Consider the following 20,876-nt stretch of genomic DNA (forward strand, 5'->3'; position numbering starts at 1 on the left):
CACAAATTTTGAAATAAATTCAAAACTTTGAAAACCTTCGTTCCAACCCCTAAATCCAAGCTGATCGCCTCCTCTTGCCGTCGATAAAGCTCCTCCTGGCCTCCCCTCCCCTCGACGACCAAAACTCGCATGAATCATGGTCGATCGATGGCGAATCAACGTTATATACCTCGCGAACCCTATGATAAAAATTGTGATCCCACAAGATTCCAACAGCCGATAGACCATCGATCGGTCACGATTGCATGGGGGTTTTGGTCTTCGAGGGGAGAAGAAGTTGGGTGGAGCTTCGTCGACGATCGATGTGGGTTTATGGATTGAAATGAAAGTTTTCAAAATTTTGGGTTTATTCAAAATTTATTTTCTTTTTAATATATATATATATATATATATATAACTTTAATTTTTTAATTTTAAATAAAAATTTTAAAATTACCAGGTTGTAAAATGTGTCACTTAACGGTCCGTCACGATTTAACGGTCCATCACGGCTTAACCCGTTTTGAGTAACGGAATGAAACGCTAGGTACTAAACTGGAACCAAAAGCACACGTTGTACACCTTTTGTATATTTAAGCATTTATTTTAAGTAAATCTCTTTTGAGAATATCATGTAAAACCTGCTAGATTAAACACAAAATTCAAAAACTTCAAGAAAATCCTTTAAATGTTATTTGTATATGGTTGAATCAGCCATCATCGGTTAACTACTCCAATGAGATTTTACATCATTTAAGTAAGATCAAGTATTGAGAGAATCGTTACAATTATAAACTTGAACCGTACTTGATCTGAATAAATAGTCGAATAAATCTACAAAATTATATTAAAAAATCTAATAATAAAATAGAAAATATATTATTATCATTAAATAAAAATGATAAAAAAAAGTCGTAACTCGTATATAATTATTGTTGGGTTTACTTCGTTTTGGTTAATAACTATCAGCCTTTGTATTATCAATTATTGTTGAACAGATTTTCTATTAGGCACATTCAATCGGCAACCAAAAGCTTGGACGAAGTTGTCTGCAACAATAATCAGGCTATGTATCAACGGTTTACGTTTGGAACAAAAGACAACTTGTTTACGCATGAAATCAAGAACAATAAAACTGAAAAAAAACATGGGAGAACCTGATGCTATATAAGTAATTCAAATTCGCATGGATTCTTCAATCGCGGCGACACAGAATCATTCATCGTTCCCATCAATATCTTTGCAGCATGCAGGAAACCATGTCACGTTTTAATAAATCATTCTTTAGTAATGGAACGGATCAAATTAAAAAACCGGTACATGTTTGTCTTGTATTTCCTCCCAAGGTAACCTCTCCGGGCTTGCCTGCGTTGCTTCTTGATAAATATAGAAATGGAGAGCTCTGGGATTATTCTGGGCCCAGACTTCAACTCCAGGTGATTGTGATCTTCGTTCTCACGCAGATACTTCACAGTCTGTTAAAAAAACTGGGACTTTCATTGTTCATTTCCCAGATCCTTGTAAGTGCAAAGCTCTCATATAGTAAAAGATTTTGTTTTTGTTTTATTCTTTCTGATTTTGATGAAGTTTTAATGGAAGGGTCGTCGGCGATCGGCATGCATGTTTTGTTAATGCAGGCAGGGATAATACTTGGTCCTACGTTTTTCGGTGATAAATTCTCTTTCGGTAGCAAATCGGAGGATAGTGTTGCGATTTTGGGGACGGTGGGAGGTTTCCGATTACTGTTCTATTTGTTTTTGTGTGGTGTGAAGACGGATCTCAGCTTGACATTCCGTTCTGGGATGAAGGCCATGTATATCGGTATCCTTACCGTCATTGTGCCTATCATATTGTTGATAAATAGGGCAAAGTAAACGAAAGAACACAAGAATTTTAACGAGGTTCGACAATGTGCTTACGCCCTCGGTGCCTAAACGGCGCTAGAAAATATCTTACACATATCTTGTTTGATAACGGTTACGACTCGTCAAACTGGTGTCTATATCATTCACATAACTTACTTTCTTGCGACGACGTATGCCGGGATTTCGTTCCCCGTCATACATGACCTTCTCATGGAGTTGAGAATCCTGAATTCGGAACTCGGTAGGCTAGGATTAGCGGCTGCGCTTATAGGTGACAATAGTTATTACGCTGTTTGGCATCTGGTTGAACAAGTTGTTTGAACAACGAACAGAAGGGGTTCTATTTCATATGGGAGTTACAATGTTTGTTACTGTAATTGCAGCGTTTGTGCTACGACCTGCGATGAAATGGATGGCGAACCACACGACCGAGACTGGCCGTATAAAAGATGTATGGTTCTATGTCATCGTTTTGGCCTTCATGGTGGCGCCTTTGCTTGCCGGAACGATTGGTTTACAAACCAAATATGGTCCGATCATTCTTGGTTTGGCTGTACCGGAGGGACCACCTTTGGGTTCTTCTCTAGTCGAGAAGCTAGACCCTGTTAGTTCGGAACTATTTTTGTCTGTGTTCCTTGCAACATCCGGCATGAGGTTCAATCTATCTGACATTAGAGACCCTTCCCAGTACACCAAGGACCATGTGGTTGGAGCCGCTGTCACACTTTTTTGTCAAATTTGGGGTCTCTTTGGTGCTGACCATGTTCTGCAAGATGCCCATAAAGGATTCTTTAGCATTTTCTCTTATCATGATATCCAAAGGCATCGTTGAGATTGCTTCCTACAGCAACATGAAAGACATGACAGTATGTGTCTTCTTCTTTATATGCTTATGATCACGTTTCAATTTTTGGACAAAATAACTCATGTTGGATGAATATTTTTAATTCACTAACGATTAATATATGTTGCTGATTTAACAGTTTTACTTGTGCTAAATTGATTACGTGACACATATTATGCCAACTATTTAGCATATACGAAAATACTACATCAACAAAATGGGTTTTACATCAGCAACATAGGTCTAAAAAATATGCCTAACGCTATATTGTTTTTGTTCTCTCTTTGAACAATCGCAGATTATGTCGGATGAAATGTTTTTGTTACTTGACGATTATGATCATTCTAGTGTCAAGCATTGTGCCAATACTTGTGAAAAGGCTTTATGATCCATCTAGGAAGTATTTATGCTTTCAGAAAAGGACCATCATGAATACCAAACTCAACCAGGAGCTGCGGATGATCAGTTGCATTCACGTACCGGACAATGTTAACTCTATTATCAGCCTACTGCATGCCTGCTGTCTAACCAGAGACAGCTTTATTGCTCTGGATGTTCTACACCTACTCAAGCTCCGTGGACGAGCCACACCAATTTTCATTGCTCATGACGCGCTACCGAAAACCAAGTCGAACTGTTCGTACTCTGAGAACGCAATCGTCGCTTTCAGTGAGTTCCAGCGAAATTATTTGGAGGCTGTATCGGTGAAAGTTTTCACTGCAGTCTCACCACCGAATTCTATGTACGAGGATATATGTAAGCTCGCCATGGACCGACTAACATCGTTTATACTACTTCCGTTTCACCGGTGGTGCATCGACGGGAGCACCGAATCTGAAGATCAAACCATCAGAAATCTGAATTTCCACATCCTTGAAATGGCACCTTGCTCGGTAGGTATCCTTGTCGACGTACGCCACAATCTTAATAGCTTCAATTTCACAGATAAATCATCATCATCACATAACTCCTCGTCCTACAACATTGCTGTGATCCTCATGGGGGGACAAGATGATAGAGAGGCTCTAGCCTTAGCTAAACGAATTTCTCGAGATGAAAGTGTTAGCCTTACTGTAATTCATCTCAAATCCAGCAACAGATTAGACACCTTTCGGGCTGAGATTGATCGAATGCTTGATGAGGAGATGTTGAGTGACATCAAAGAAAGTGTAAAGTCAACGTACCTTGAGGAACAAGTAACTGATGGAACTGAATCTGCAAGGTGTATATTATCAATGATTAAAAATGATTTTGAACAGATATTATCTTATAATCACCCCAATCTATTCAAGAAAAAGTTTAATTACTCAACAAATCAATTAAATAATTGATATTTTCAAAAGGAAAACGTAATTGCATTAATCAGAAATAACGTCACGGAGTATATAATATCTTGGAAAATGCACTGCTAACGGACCAAATGGTCAAGTGCATGTTTTACTTGGGGGAAAAAACGTAATTGCATTAATCAGAAATAACGTCACGTAGTATATAATATCTTATAATATTTTATGTTGTCTTTCTCTTTCTATTAGATTTTTGTTTAGTCGACAACAACATCAATCATAACGTTGGATGTCGATTATCGGTGATTATTAGTTTTTTTACCGGTGATTTATGTTTTTTTAACTTTGTGGCACATTTTTTCTGTTCTCGTGGCACGATCCTTACGACTTAGTTCGTTTACGCATACTTTTACGGTCATTTTGATTCTCACTCAAAGACTCTCACTACATTTCTTTTCTGATTGGTTTATCGATGGTCCATTATTGTTAGATCTCCTCTACGATAAAAGGTTGTTTGCCGGTAGAATAATAATTGTGTAAAAAGTTGTCTACAATATAGTTTGATTCGCTCACCACTCCTTCTTCACTTCATAAAGTGTTTCCTTCGACAGAGACAATGAGTTTTTATGAAGGTTATTAGATTCTTTTGATGTTGGTCTTTATTCTCAAATGAAAGTTTCCTTTTTCTTTGCATCTTTGAGTTTAATGTTTTGTTATAAGTTTTTTTTGTGTTTATTGTCCTTGTTCTTCTTTTTATACTTAGATGCGTTGTAATTCTGATTATTTCATTTATTTTGTTAGTAAAATTCAATTATCATTGTTTTAAAAAATATTTTAATAAAAATATTATAATTTTTTTATAATCTAAGATAAATACAATACATTATATGTTCAAATAAAATGATATTTTAATAAAAAAAATATTATAAAGTTAAATGTGCTTAAAACTCATGTCTTCTTAAATTTTATAATAACAATCACACTAATCAAATAAGAATCAATCTATTAATTTTTAATTGGGTAAAGTACACAAATGGTCTCTCGACTATAGGATACTATTAAGTCTCTCGATCATTAAAAGTTATAAAATAGTCCTTCAACTATAAAATGTTACTTTGTTAAGTCCTTCAATTATTAAAAGCTATAAAATGGTCATCTGACTATTCATTATATTCCAAACTCATCTTTTTTCATTAAAAAACATTGTCGGTTGTCTAAGATGGATGTTAACATGATAACTAGATATGATAGTCATATGAGATTCTGTGATCATATTTTATCATATCACAGTCAACATGTTAATGTTCAGCTCAGAATACCTTCAATTTTTAATAAAAAAAAGACGAGTTTAGAACATAATGAATAATCGGATGATCATTTGTAACTTTTAATAGTCAAAGGTATCAACAAAACAACACTCTACCGTAGGAATACCATGCGACGAAGAAAACATCAGAGATGAACTGGAAAACCAGTGGGCTGATATACTAAAATTAGTAGCTTTGCGGGTCCCCTTTAGGCACAAGTTTCGATGATATTACAATATCCTACTGGAAAAATCAGAAGTACATGTCGATGTCTTCATGCATGCAAATTGCAAAGAGACAAAAAACGATATATGTAATCTGTCTCCCTCTTTGTTCTGTTACTTGAAAATATTGAAACACCACATGCATGTATGTATGTATTCTTTATTGTGCTAAGTAACATGTTTTGTTGTCAGCAAAGGGTTAATTAGCACAATTTTACCTAGAAGTGTTTATTTACAGATAGCCAATGAATATTTCAGCATGGGGCAGTATCTGCAAGTGTGCTAAAACAACATAGCACAGTTACATGACCTATGGTCACCGTCTATGAAAATTTCAACATTTTCGAAATACCGATGAAATACTCTTCGCTGCACGGAATCGTGAGACCGCCCATCGGATGGTCGAATCCGAATTCTTCCTCGGCCATATTCAACAGGCCTTTGAATAGAGGATGGTTCAAGTAAGCAATAGGAATCATGAACCTCCTCTTGCTGGTTTCCCCTACGTATACTGCAATGTGGCCTTTCGCAACAATCTTCGTCTCAGACGGATCCCAAATTCTCGACAAAAGGCATCCGCAGAGCATTTTCTTGGTCCGAGCTAACCCCACTGATTGTATACACGTATTAGACTTAGACTGCAATCAAAATAGTGTTAAAATGACACCTTTGGTACCTAAACCTATATATAGTTGTGCAGCATAGTTAAAGTTCCACGTGGTTCTGTTTTGTCTGATACGAAGCATTCTGCCCGACCTTTACAAATAAACTCGAAAAAGTGCAATGTAGAAGTTGCGAAATCGTGTACGAAATACGTATTTTTCGACGCCTTTGTTTTGAATTACGATGCACTTTCGACATCAAAGACATCACAGGGCTCAAGTTAACATTGATGATTCGTTTTCATCATGTACTTGAAGCATTGAACTTAGCCTTAAAAGCTTAGCAGAGTCGTTTCCCCTACGTACCAAACTAGGCTTGGTCATTGCCAGCTTGCAATGTCTCTAGGTCTCATCTTCAATGCACATTTCTCGTAGACTTTTTAAGATTCGCTTAACTTCCGCAATAGTTCTTCGCCGTGTAGTCATTTTCGCTTCGTTAGGAGTCGAGATTACCGACGACGAGTTCCGTGATTCGAGCTTAGATAAACCGAAAAGTTTCAAACTTCTGCAATCAAATTGATTCATTGATTCGAATCAAAGCTTTGGGTGCATTTGAATGGTGAATTTTAGTGAAGGGTCTTCATTCTTCAAGGTCCTCGGTGTTGGTCCATTATACTAATATTGCAGGGACATCTCTTGATAACTCTAAGTCACCAACTATATAGATGTTTTTCCAACACTAGGGACAGACATCAAAGAGGATATTATTGCAAAAGCAGTAAATGTAAATCTACTTGATCGTTTTGGTCTAATTGTGTTTTTACTCCCTCTAGTTTGGGTTAGCTTGGAATTTAGTCCCTCTAGTTTTAATCATTTCCTCTCTGCAACTAATTTCCTTTCAACAGTTGTTACTACAAATTTGATTGTGTGTTGGTGAAGACCACGATGATGAAGCAAATTATTACAGAAAATGATTGTTAACTTAGGAGTGGTCTTTTTCTAGTATCCCATATGTTGCCACGTGGATGATTAACTGTGGGTTCTAAATGGCCAACCTTTACTCACTTACAAGACAAAACCGTCACTGTCCATCATCGTACTTCAAATTGTCCGGTCCCCACCAGGGCCAAAATGAAACTGTTACTCGTAAAGGAAACACCATGTTTATCCAAATTTTGGTAATTTCCCATGGATTAATTGTATCACATATTTCAAATTTATGACTTTATTCAAAATTAGGCTTTAAACTTCAAATTGTATTAATGGAGTACTATTCAAACTAATATCCACTAAGTTTTCTATTAGTTTAACGTTAAATTGGGTGTTAAATACTTGTTTGAATCTGACGTAAATTATATTAAAATATAGGGTACAATACACACATTGTCCCTCGACTATAGTATATTATTTTATTAAGTCCTCCGACTATTAAAAGTTATAAAATAGTCCTCTGACTATAGAATGTTGTTTTATTGAGTCCCTTTACTATTAAAAGTTACAAAATAGTCACCCGACTATGAAATATGTTCCAAACTTGTCATTTTTCACTAAAAATGAACAATATTCTGAGCTGAATGTTAATTTGTTGACTGTGATACGATAAAACTCGATCCTAGTATCTCAAATGACTATCATATCCTAGTCATCATGTTAACGTCCAACTTAAAAAATTGTAAATTTTTTTAACGAAAAAGAATGAGTTTGGAACATAATGAATAGTCAGTGATCATTTCATAACTTTTAATAGTTGAGGGACTTAACAAAGCAACCTTCTATAGTTGAAGGATTAATTTTTAATTTTTAATAGTCAAAGGACTTAATAAAGCAATATCTTATATTCAAGGGACTATTTTTGTAATTAAATCCGAATCGTTAAAAAATGATATCATTGGCATTTGAGAGGCCAAGGTGAAGTCAAAAAAGAAGTTAGGGGTCATAATTGAATCATGATTTTCTTGGGGCCAAAATGAAATTTTTACTATTTTATTAACTTATAATTTTATCATTTCTAAAGGGTCCCTAATAGGAGTTTTACAAAATTTTGGCGTAAAGACCCTTGGATCCCAGCGGGATTTAAATATGTTTCACGTTAGATTCATGGGCAAATATGATAAAATTTACAGAACATAAAATTAAATTACAATTTTTATAGGGTAAACTATGCAATTAGTACTTAAACTATTAGATTTTGTCGGTTTTAGTACCTAAACTTTTAATATTTTTCAAAATCATACCTAACGTTTAGTTTTTGTTTCATTTTAGTACCACACCGTTAAAAACTTAACGCGTTTAGTACCTAAACTATCAGTTTTGGTCTATTTTAATACCTAAACTTTCAAAAAAATTCAAAATTTAACGTTAAATTTTGAATGGGGGTACTAAAATGAAACAAAAACTAAACTTTAGGAATTTTTTGGAAAAAATTAAAGTTTAGGTACTAAAACATTTCAAAAATGATAGTTTAAGTACTAAATACGTAATTTACCATTTTATGAGATGTGAAATTCAACTTTATCACGTATTAGCTTATAACTTTACAAGTTTTAGAAAGATTACACCATAATTTTATTATATAAGGTAGCAAAATGCAACTTTATCATGCTTTAACTTATTTTGGAGGGACTTAATAATAATTTTACCATGCCATGGTCTCTTGTTAGATATAATACTTTGAGGATTTGAGCAAAAAACTATTTGAAGTTTGGTACTATTTTAGAATTTAAGTTATACTTTGGGGACGTTTAACGTAATTATCCTAAAAAGTTTGCAATAAAAATGGACTTTCATAGACTTCTCCAAACTAGGGTAAAACCATATATAACCTAAAAATCTTACAATAATTCACTCCTCCCGCGTCGTTACTATTAAACAAAACACGTGTTTTGCTTTTGCATCATAATTTCCATGAATATAGAGAAAATCATCTATATTTTGTACTACAATATTAAAGAGTAAAGTACACAAATGGTCCTCTTACTATAGGATATAGCTTTAATAAGTCATTCGACTATTAAAAGTTATAAAATAGTCATTCGACTATAGAGTGTTGCTTTGTTGAGTCCCTCAACTATTAAAAGTTACAAAATGATCACTCGACTATTTAATATGTTCTAAAATCATCCTTTTATATTTAAAAAATGATGGTATTATGGATTTAACATTAAATTGCTAACTTTTGTAACTTTTAATAGTCGAGTGATAATTTTGTAACTTTTAATAGTCGAGGGACTTAATAAAACAATATTATATAGTCAAAGGATCAATTTATATTTTTTTTAATAATCGACGGACTTAAAAAAGCAGTATCCTATAACCGAGTGACAATTTGTGTACTTTACCCAATATTAAATTACGACCGACAATTATATCATAATGATTTTTAACGTCATCGTAACATTACATTCGTAATTTAAAATCATAATTGTTTTCTTTTAAACATATCATAACATCTGTAGTATCTGTAATCGTGATACCGTAGCCTTATGACTAATTGACTGTATCCGCAACCGCATTTAGTACTCTGTGAATCTGCACCAACGGCTTCAATGATATGGGACATGTTTTTGCAAACCGTTTAATGTACAAAAAATTACAGTTGATTAAATGGGATTGGATTTGTCTGAGCCAGAGAACAAGACACTGCTTCATAGGTTGTTGTGGTTTTGCTGCTCCTACTACTGCTTCATCTATTTGAAGTGTTTAAGATTGCAGTAATTCTGATGAAATACACTTCGCTACATGGAATGGTGAGGCCTCCCATCGGATGGTTGAACCCGAACTCTTCCTCGGCTCGATCCAATAGGTCCCGGAACAGAGGATTGTTCAAGAAAGATATCGGGATCGTGAATCTTTTCTTGTTGCCTTCTCCGACGTAAACAGCGACATGGCCTTTCGGGACATTCGGTGTCGTCGCCGATGCGTCCCCGATTCTCGCCGATAGGGTTTGTTGGAGCTTTTGCTTTGCATGAACTAATCCGATGCCCATCTTTGAGTATGAAATGGAGGAAATTTAAAGGTTGGCTTCAATGATAGAAAGCTATAGTGGGTTTGAAATGACAAGTCCTAACCACACACATATATATACACAAATCACTATGTTGTAAAAGTTTTGTAATCTGAATTTTATTTGATCCGATCCGAAAAATTTATGATATAACTCACTTATTGAATAAAAAAATCGCACATAACTAAACGTATTCTTATTTTCAACATCGATGAAATTTATCCTCATTTGTCTCTGATTTTCTTTTTTGTTTAGGGTTATTTTTATAAAATTTGTATCTCTTCTTTTGTTTTGTGATCGTTTCTATTAGGGATGTGCATGAAACTTGGGCATGACATGTGACAGGTGATAGGTTTCGACCGATCACTGAAGGGTCAATTTTTTCTAAATTACAGGTTTGAGTCAAGATTTTTTTATAGGATACGATCAGGCTGGATCGGGTCCAGATTTAAGGCGAAAATATATGATCCGATTCGAGATAAAATATAATTATTCTTTATATATATTTAGAGATATTACAATAATATATCTCTATATTTTTAATTAGATCCTCATTTTACCAAATAAAAATAAGAATATATATATATATATATATATATAGAGAGAGAGAGAGAATTCAAGTTTTCGACCATATGGAGTTTTTCCTAATTAAGGTCAGGTCGGATTTTAAATGAAAGGGATACATTTCTCAAGTTAGATTGGTCAAAAATCCGATCAAACCCGACCCATTTTCATCCTTAATTTCTATTGCCATTGTCTCGGTATAGTGCAAGAATTTAATCGATCAATGTTTAATAACATGTACAAGAAGCAAATTGATTAAATCTCACATGGTTTTGCTTTGTCTTTTGGAAGACATCCTCTGCCATTACATGACCCTACTTAGGAGCTAAGAAAAAGTGTGCAACTTGTGGGATTTTGTCTTGTTTCTTGACCTAAATCTTTAAGTAATGACTTTATGGTGCTCAAATACATCATTCAGCTCATCTTTTGTAGTTTGTACCAACCATCCAACATGTTTATTCGAGTGTTATTGCAATGTCTAAGACCCCTTCCCTTTGTCCCATAGCTTGTCCGAAAGTGCCGGTTTTAGAGCCAAGATGATTTGGTCAACTTTGAATAAACACGTCATTAATCAGTTTCTCAGATCAAATCTTCTAACATTGCAATTTATATAATTTTCTTATTCGGCTTCATTACATTATCCATTTTAGACTGCACGCATCGTTGACAAATAAGTTAGTTTAGTACTATATATTAAAACTAAAATAAACAGATCAATAAGTTGATCAAGTGATAATCAGCTTGATATTACTTAATTAAGATCTCGAGTTCGAGTCATTGTGTATACAGAAAATCATTGTTGAGAGACTCACTCATCAAAACTAGGTATGCGACGTAGATCGATCCAGATTAATCAAGTCAAAACTTTGAAATCGAAAAGAAAAAAAAACTAAAATAAACACATCGCAAGGATTAATGTATGAGTGTCTGATAGTCCTTCCTGGTCTGAATCTGATTATTCTCTTTTTAATACAATCTTTCAGACATGTCAACTAATTAATTAAATTGCATGCATGAAGGTGGAGTCGTGGAAGCATAATCATTCACATTTTATGTCACGGCCAGTCAAAATATTGTTGTCGTTACATTATTATAGTAAATGATAATGTTATACTATTATGTGTTTAAAATGATAATATAACAATATTATGTATTTAAAGTGTTGATGTACCGTATTTCACATTGTTTGCGATAAACATTAATCGTTATTTAACTATCAATTTTCATCTTGTTAGGAGTTATTTTAATTCAAAATAAAATGTTAAAGGTTAAAATACTTTAAAAAATAAAAGGAGTTAAATTAAATATTAAATCAAATATTAAAGATGAGTTTTGACATTATACTGTTTTCCAAAGATGGATCTTTATTATAAAAATGTCTTTCCGACTTGGGGGTAATAGTGTAATCTATTCAAATAAATTTATGGATAATTGCTATAATTCTCACTCTATCTATTTTTTCTAATTAAGTCTTTATTTTATACATGATCGGATCGAATTGGATTTATACTCTAAAAGTTTGGCTTGGATTAGATTCGGGTGGGATATATATTTTTTAGAACAGCTCGAGTCGGGTGAAGGATATATATTTTTCAGATCGGGTCATATTCGGGTGGAGGGTATATATTTTTAAAATCGAATCGAATTGACAAAAAATCCGACCTAACTCTACCCGTTGTTATCCCTATTCTTAACTAGATTGCATCGATATTTTTGGGACAGTTGGGAAAGAATTTATTGCAGAAACACTTAAATACAGAATTTCCCATTTTATAAATAGTGAAAACGCGTCGTTTCCTCTTCAATTCAATATATGTTTATATATTCTTCTGTGCCTTGCCTTGGCGACTGTAGACTTTGTTTCTCCATTGTTGACTGACCTTCAAAAGCTATTTTTTTTACCAAACAGCAAAACTTTTGGACGGATAAAATTGAAATGAAAATCTTTAGGGGGCAAACAGAAAATTTCCCATTATATTAGTTCAAAGTTTACAATGAGGATTGAACGATAAATTTACCATTTTGGGTTTCTCCTTGCGCCGCCCCTAAAAAGATGCCAAAATGAGGCAATGATTCATTCATGAAAACTCATCAATGCCTAATTTGACTGTTCATTTCTCACGTTTGATAGAATATAAGTGTACAGATGAACATTTAAATAAAAGGTCAGTAATTTTTAGTTGATTTAATTAAATCATGTATAATATTCATTAAATAATATATATGGTTGATGGCTCGAATCTTGATATTATGAATGAAATAAATCGAATTAGATGAATCGTTCTTATAAAGACACATCTCATACATGAATACATAAAAAATGAAAAGTTCACCCACAGGGTTGGTTCAAGTGGTAAGCATATTGATATCGCTTAAATAAGGTCTCAGGTTCAAGTCATTGTGTATACAAAAAATCTCCGTTGGGAGACTCACCCACTAAAATTAGATGTGCGCCAGGTCGGTTCAGATTAATCAAGACAAAACCTAAGGACAACTAAAAAAATAGAAAAGTTCATATAAGCTAAATTGTTTACAAAAAGATGTGCTGACCACATAGTAATTAGACTATTAGAGTTCTCAAAGAGACAAGAGAAGGAAGAAAATTATGGTTACAAAATGGCATGTAAGGACTTTGACAGTAATTTTTTGTCTTTTTTTCCTACGAAACGGTTTATCTAAGGTTACATCCATTGATGGATCTAGATGGGACGGGATAAGAGGGTCAGTCGTTTCTTTAAAAATTTAAAATTATTATGTATTTTATATTTTTTTACTTTATCAGTAAAAAATCTGTTTTCAACCCCTAAAATTTTATAAGTTCAAGTTCGTCTCCTAAGATAAAATCTTGCATCCGTCACAGGTTACATCACCGTCGTACTCTTGAATTTGCAATACAAAATTTGGGGGATTCGCACATGATTTTGTTCAAACTGGCCTAATTGCCCTACCATCCATACATTGAACGAGAACCGACTTCTTTCGGACAAGGAAGCTCGTTGTCTGGAACAAGAATTCTCCGGCTCCGGTCCATATAAGGGCCACTGAGACTGTTTCTTGTAAGGAAAAAAACAGCTGTTTTATCCGAAGTTGAATCCTTTGTGGATTGATTCGGTTAAAGGAAATGAAAAACATTCATATCTGATGGGTAACTCGTACAAGGATTCCAGCTTTGTGAATGAAGGTTATTAGCTGTCCGTCAGCTCTTTGATACTAAGAACATTGACAATTCTACATGTTCTGATGTTATATACTGTTTGTCGTAAATGGCTTATCACTCTCTCGTACTTTTATTTAGGAAAAAAAGGCATCAAGGTTATTGTACTTAAAAAAATTAACGTGGCTTTCGTATTATTTTTTTTATCTTAATGTTATTCTTCAACTCAGAAAATAAATTCAATGTGACCTTTTAACCAATATTTTTCGTCTTTTGATTGCTACAGTGTTGATGTGATAGTTCACGGTGCTGACATGATTGTTCACAGTGCTGACATGATTGTCCACAGTACTGACGTGACGGTCTATTTGCCATGTTTGAGTTACTAATTTAGCCAATCTGACTTGTTATCTGCTACGTTATCAACCACAGTGGATTGTCACGTTCAACATTGTAGACCACCTCTTCAGTACCATAAACTACCACGTGGGCATCATAACGATTAACGACAAAAAATATTTGTCAAAGGGTCACATTAGATTTATTTTCTGAGTTGAAATGTCGCATTAAAAGAAAAAAAATAATACGAGAGTCATATTATTTTTTTTTTAAATATAGGAACCTCTAATACCTTTTTACTTTTTATTTATCTAAAAGGTTGTACATTTCAATATTTATGGTAAACTATATATCTTATACTATGAATTTTAGATGATGTATCATTTATTTCATTGTCCTTTATACCATTGAACATTGAACTGCTTCAATTATAGTATTGAACTTTGATTTTAGCTTCAATTATATAATTAATTCGTTAAAATCTAAACGACGAGACAATATGAATAAAACGACATCGTTTTATTGATGTCCAATTATACCTTTAATGCGATTATTGATGTCCAAAATGATATTGTTTTAGACTTTAAACTTTAATGGTGTATCAATTTTGTCACTAAACTTTTAAATGGATCACTTTTAAGCATTATACATTTTCGGTTGCCGCTGTTAGTGAATCGTCGCCCATCATTGGTTGTCTTCACAATAAGATCAATATCAAAATGTTCATATTTTATTCCCTATATTGTCTTATGATTGATTTTCATAAAACCCACTTAAAATTGACAAAATTAAACAAAAAATCCATCATTTTTAGGGTTGAGGGCTTTTTTGTATTCAAGGAATTTTGAATGTTTGTTCAAAAACCTGAACGGTAAAAAATATTATTTCGAGAAGACGAACAACATACTTCAAAAATAACTTAATCAAACGACTATCAAAGGACAACATGTCAGCGCAGTTGTTATGTGTGTAAATTAATTAAGTTTATACTTTTACTACTAATTAATTGGACGAAAGACTATTTCACACTTTAATCTAAAATCTAATTAAAATAGCTCAAAAATGGAAAAAATATAAAAAATATGGAAATTCAACTTTCTTACTTTAATATGAAAATTCCTCTAAATTTCACAGGTCCACGTCAAATTCCTCTGATTAAAAATATAAAAATAATATTTCTAACCCAAAACTACATTCCTTCAAATTTTTATAAGCTTCCGATTTGATCGGATTATCTGAATATTATATCAAATTTTATCTTTTAATACACTTTTATACAAATTTCGGATTAAAAATATGAGCGATATGAAAATACTTCTTATAAGGAGAACTTTTCATCTACGGGACCAAAATATATAAATTTTTAAAAATTACCTTTATATCCATAAACTTTTTCAAATTTATACTTTGGTTACCAAACTTTTAAAATTTATCTTTGGTCATTTACTGAAATTTTGGGGTATTACAAGGACGTAGTGAAAGCTTACTCAAACGCACAAATAACAGAAAAAACATCTGAATCTGCATAAATTAATTAGTCAAAACTCTAGTCCCGTGCTAAATGATTGCACAAGCTTCGAATCAGACCATGTATCATGGCATGCACAAGCTTCCAATACCTTAAATACATTATGATTTTATAAAATGAAAGTATATTTCATTACTTCGAACAATTAATTCAATATACATAAATAAATCATAGAAAATGATTAAATTTTGTAAAAAAATATTATTTTATTTTATTAAGAAAACACCTTAAATACAACTAAAAGAGAATAAATATAAAAAAATGAATGCATTTATGATATATAGTTTGACTTTGAATAATAAATAAACAAATTAAAAGAATTGTGTATTATTTATTGTTAGATTGGGAATGAAGAAGACTAAAATTTAAGAATATTTAATAAATTTATGAGTAATATTTGAAAAAAGTGATTAAATTTAATTTAAGATTGAATGAATAAATAAGAGAAATGGAAAAAGAGGGTCAAAAACTAAACGTTTTATGAAATTATAAAATTAGGAATCTAATTAAAATATAAAAAATGGTTAATTTTAATTCAAAATTAGATGAATTAATAACATAAATGGAAAAAGAGGATCAAAAACTAAAATTTTATGAAATTATAATAATTAGGAGCCCTAACTAAAAATAAAAAAATTTGGAGCCCCAAGCGGTTGCTCAAGGTGCTCCCCCTTAGAGTTGGCCCAATACCTACTCCAATCATACATATATCATGATTTTATGGATGGTCACGAGTAGGGTAAAGTTGAATTTCTTATTAATTCAAATTCAATTCGAATATAATACCTCTACATGACACCTGATTTGATCAAGATTTAGGGAAGTTTTACCCGATCCAACTTTGGAGTAAAAATTCATCCTCAATCTGATATGATCTGATTCAATATAAATTTACGAGTCATGTATTGATAACATAATTAGACCATTAATCATATAATGCTAGCCAACCTTCCATGACGTATTTGATGAGATTACGGAGATAGCAACGGGGGACTCACATGAACATTGATTTTTATTTTCATTCAAAAACACCTCATCACATGAACATGCTGCAAATTGACCACCTTAAAAGAGAAGGAGATTGTGTATCCAATAGGGCAAATCCCATGCGAGTCTTTGAACTGCCTATAAATAAGCCCTCCAACTACAAGGCACCTTCATCAACCACCAAAATTAACAATACCCCTTTAGATCAACTCGGTTTTCTTCTCCATTCGATTCGGGTTCGAATATGGGTATCCATTTGCACTCTGTCATTCTTCATGCCAAGCAAGTTTTCAAGTTGCAGTCCAGGCACCATACTGATGTGCCCAAAGGCCACATCGCGGTTATGTCGGGAAACTCCGGAAGACGAGATTCGTCGTTCCGATTTCGTACTTGAACAACTCTTGTTTCCTGGACTTGCTCGATCGGGACGAGGAAGAGTTCGGGTTCAACCATCCGATGGGCGGTCTTACGATTCCATGTGACGAAGATGTTTTCGTCGATCTCACTTCTCGGTTGCATGGCTGCTGAAAATGTGATACTATTCTTTTGTTCCCTTGTAAAATGTAAGAAATCTAAAGGTGGATTAGAGTAGACGTTGTCTAATGATAATTGAAATTAGTTTCTGAATCATATATACTTAAAATGATTTAATTCTAATATGATCGAATAAATAATCAAAATTCGACTGTCAAATTCAAATAAACTAAAACTTTTAAATAATCTAAACTCAAATAATTTAACCCTAAATTCATATGGTTGATTTAATCTTATAGAGATTATCGTAGATAAGATCTGGTCACTGAATTGGATCTAAATATAATACACTTCCATTGTCACTCGGCCTAAATTTAAGGAAGCTTCACTCCACCCGAAACTGACATTGTTTTCTAAGATAAAAACTCGTACCTACACTCACATTTAACCTGATACAAATATATGTAAAAAAGTCATTTTTATTAGATAATATGAAGATCTCACTAAAAGAAAAAAACCATATATAAAAAAGAAATATATCATTATCTCTAAATATATTATTATTTTCGGATCGAGTCTCATATTTTTCATTCTAAACCTAATCAGACCTTATCCTAAAAAAATTGACCCTATCTAAATACAAATTTTGAATGAAAACTCATTTGTCCATCCCTAATCTATGGACAATTAGTTGGGGGCCTCTAAGGACTACCACCCTTGAAAGAGTTTAAACCGTATACCCTTCAAGTGTCGCTTCGTGGGACGCCACAAAAGACCACTTGCATGAACGGTTCCTTTCACGTCCCTAATAGTAACTTTAATCTTCTTACCCACATTGTTCCTCAATTTGATCGTCTTTCTTACCCAGAAAAGATCAAAGAAGAAGATGGGATCATATCTTTCAAGAACTCTGCCGTACGTAAAGTGTAAACGGTAGTCGTCTCTTTTGCCACCATGCATGCATGTATCCCATTGTCTATCTAATGCTTTATGTGTGTTTCTTAGACTGGCTTTTGGTTATGCTAATCCTGCGTATGAATGCTTCAAGGCAGTGGAAAACAACAATAACCCAGAAAATTCATCGACTTAGGTTCTGGTGCCAGTACTGGTATAAATCAATTCAAATTCTGCAGTTCTGTTCATCATTTTTCACTGATCTCATAATTATTTTATGTATAGGGTCTTGGTTGCTATCCTAACAGTTTGAAAAATGGAGATGTTTCATCTCATGGTATGATCATGTCCTTTTACGTATCGTCTATAATATTTGATGCATTGACGTATATGACGTTAGGTACCATCTTATTTTGATGAAGGTTGCCATTGTACAGCGAAGTGAAACTGGCATTCGTTGTTATCTTTGGTACCCTAAATGGAAGATAAGCTTTGATAATTGCGTATTATCTTCTAGATAATCGAACCTGTTTCTGAAGCTGTCGATTCGTCACCGTCTCAGGGAAGGACTCCGGCCATATGTCGCGAAACACGAGACCGAAATCGATCAAAGCTTGTTCGAGTTGAAGGTGAAAGCAAGGGAGGTTTGGTTTCTTTATGGCATAAGGCGGTAAAGTATGGCGACACAAGGTTTCACCAGATGTTGCAGGGAGTTTCTTCTCCAGAACCATCGGTGCCTATCTGATCAGGTGTATATACATATATGTGTGTGTGTGCGAGCGCGCTAGCTATCAGACATTGATGAGTTATCTGCAAATTGAGGTATGAACAAGAGAATCTGAGAAGAGCAGAAATGGTTGGTTCAAGTAAGGCATCTGATCTTACCGAAACAAAGCAGCGGCTGGAACAACATCATCTTCCGGTTTCTTCCATCTTGTCTCTGTCCAAGGAGCAATCGACAACAAATGCTTCTCAACACAATTTTCCCACATATTCAACACCATCTCTCGCTAATGCCAACTCCCAGCAACTTCAAGCATCTTACGAGGGAACCGGAATTACTAACGTCGTCGCATTTGAGGATTTCGAAACAACTAAACCCATAAAAATAGTTAGCTTCTCCTTTTTGTTGGTGTTAAATTATTGGGTAGAAAAGCTTGTACAGGCTGCATGACATTGATTACATTACTACCGACCAAAAATAAATAGTTTTTTTCTTTTCTCTCTCATTTGAAACAACAAAACAACAAAAGCCTAGGTAGACTGTCCCCACGTCAGGTTGAGAGTAGTTCCATGTAAGACCTCTAGCAGTAAAAAAATTAAAATAAAGATAAAATACAATTCATATATAAATAAATAAATAATGCAGTTGAACAGTCTTCATATGCGCGTCTGTACTAGGAAATAATCCCTGTAAATAAATTACTGCATAAAAATCTATATATAGACATAAACGTAAGTCTCGACTAAATTTAAAAAGAGTAAATATGAATTTTACTTTCTAAATTCAATTCAAGTGATCAATAAAAGTATAGGGTATATTATAAAATGGTAATTGAATTTTACTCTCTTCTATTTCACTCTTTTTATTTTAAATCTTTTCATTTTTTTCTTTTTGGTCACTCGACCATTACATAGTTAACGGCGTTAAATTGGGCTATATTAGATGTAAAAATACGTTGTTTTGGTGAAAATTTTATTTTTTAAAATGACCATTTTTAACGTCATTAACTATTTAATGATAGGGTGATCAAAATAAGAGAGAGTAAAATTCAATGATGAAATTTAATTTACCCAAAAATATATTCTATCCAAATCAATTTTGAATAAATTAAAAAATGGATCAACTACTCTATTCATGACCACCTCTACCCTTATTCACTGCACGTAGTGGACAAATGTGTGATCACAAGAAAAACCTACGCTTGACATATAGTTTGTTTTATGTTAGAAAATTTTAAATAGAGTGAATTAAAATTTTAAGAGGTGAAATAATTTTTATTGAATATATATATAATTTAAAATATATAATACTTTTAAAATGTTAAATGACGAATTTTTCGTACTCTATCATCAATGTTTGTTCCGTTTGCATTATACCTAAAGATAAAATGCATGAACGACTTCCACCAGATTGTTGCCACGTAGCATTGACGGCGACCAGAAACAGTCAAAGGTTTGCATCATCGAAGAGCCCACAAGTGCACGCGTCACCGCCTTAGTTAGGGCCGGCAGAACTCTGAAGCCGAAAATGTGAGGTATGTGCGGTGTGGACCGTTTGGTCGCCGGTTAATGATTATGTTATGTAATCTCCCACCTACCTACCGTCCCACGTGCCCTGTCCATAAATATTGAGGCCACCTTCCCCTTTTGCTCTGCTTGGGTTATGTTTGGCTTTAATTTTAGGGTAAATTCTAGATTCCATTTTCTGTTCTAATAATTCGAATGTTAAATTATAATTAAAAAAGTAACATAAAAGTTACTTATGCTGATATAGATGAAAGTTATACAATTTTATCCGTATAAATGTGAGTTGTACAGTTTCATATTTGTCATGTTAATGTTAAAATTATCATTTTTCGACGTTTTATTCGACCACTCAATATATAAATGAACTCATGTCGTTGTCTCGTATCCATGTATTGTTTAGATTTTACCTACGTCACTTTAAAATTACAAAACTCAATTTTAAAATTAAAACTTATGAAACTCCTAACGATTTGATCTATAATATTCATCATCTAATCAGCGTGGAATTAAAGTTCACTTCCTCTTCGGCATTAAAACTCAAAAGAAGATGTTTTATCAAAGAGAAATTAAAGAAAT

General features: G+C 33.4%; 1 protein-coding gene and 2 pseudogenes across 1 annotated transcript; 2 read left to right on the plus strand and 1 right to left on the minus strand.

The window, feature by feature from the left end:
* Nucleotides 1-1,238: 1,238 nt before the first annotated feature.
* LOC120178039 lies at nt 1,239-4,480 on the plus strand (annotated as a pseudogene).
* A 5,227-nt stretch (nt 4,481-9,707) lies between these two features.
* LOC120177914 (indole-3-acetic acid-induced protein ARG7-like) lies at nt 9,708-10,136 on the minus strand. Its single transcript, XM_039183901.1, has one exon. It carries the CDS (start codon nt 10,090-10,092, stop codon nt 9,790-9,792), a length of 303 nt encoding a protein of 100 aa, XP_039039832.1. The 5' UTR covers nt 10,093-10,136; the 3' UTR covers nt 9,708-9,789.
* A 7,906-nt stretch (nt 10,137-18,042) lies between these two features.
* Nucleotides 18,043-18,795, plus strand: LOC120178040 (annotated as a pseudogene).
* Nucleotides 18,796-20,876: the final 2,081 nt, after the last annotated feature.

This window comes from Hibiscus syriacus, unplaced genomic scaffold (assembly GCF_006381635.1).
Source record: "Hibiscus syriacus cultivar Baekdansim isolate YM2019G1 unplaced genomic scaffold, ASM638163v2 tig00112343_pilon, whole genome shotgun sequence".
In the NCBI taxonomy this organism is placed as follows: domain Eukaryota; kingdom Viridiplantae; phylum Streptophyta; class Magnoliopsida; order Malvales; family Malvaceae; genus Hibiscus; species Hibiscus syriacus.

What these genes read in the sequence shown, in the direction of transcription:
- LOC120177914 (XM_039183901.1), bottom strand. Translation starts at nt 10,092, where the DNA reads ATGGGCATCGGATTAGTTCATGCAAAGCAAAAGCTCCAACAAACCCTA.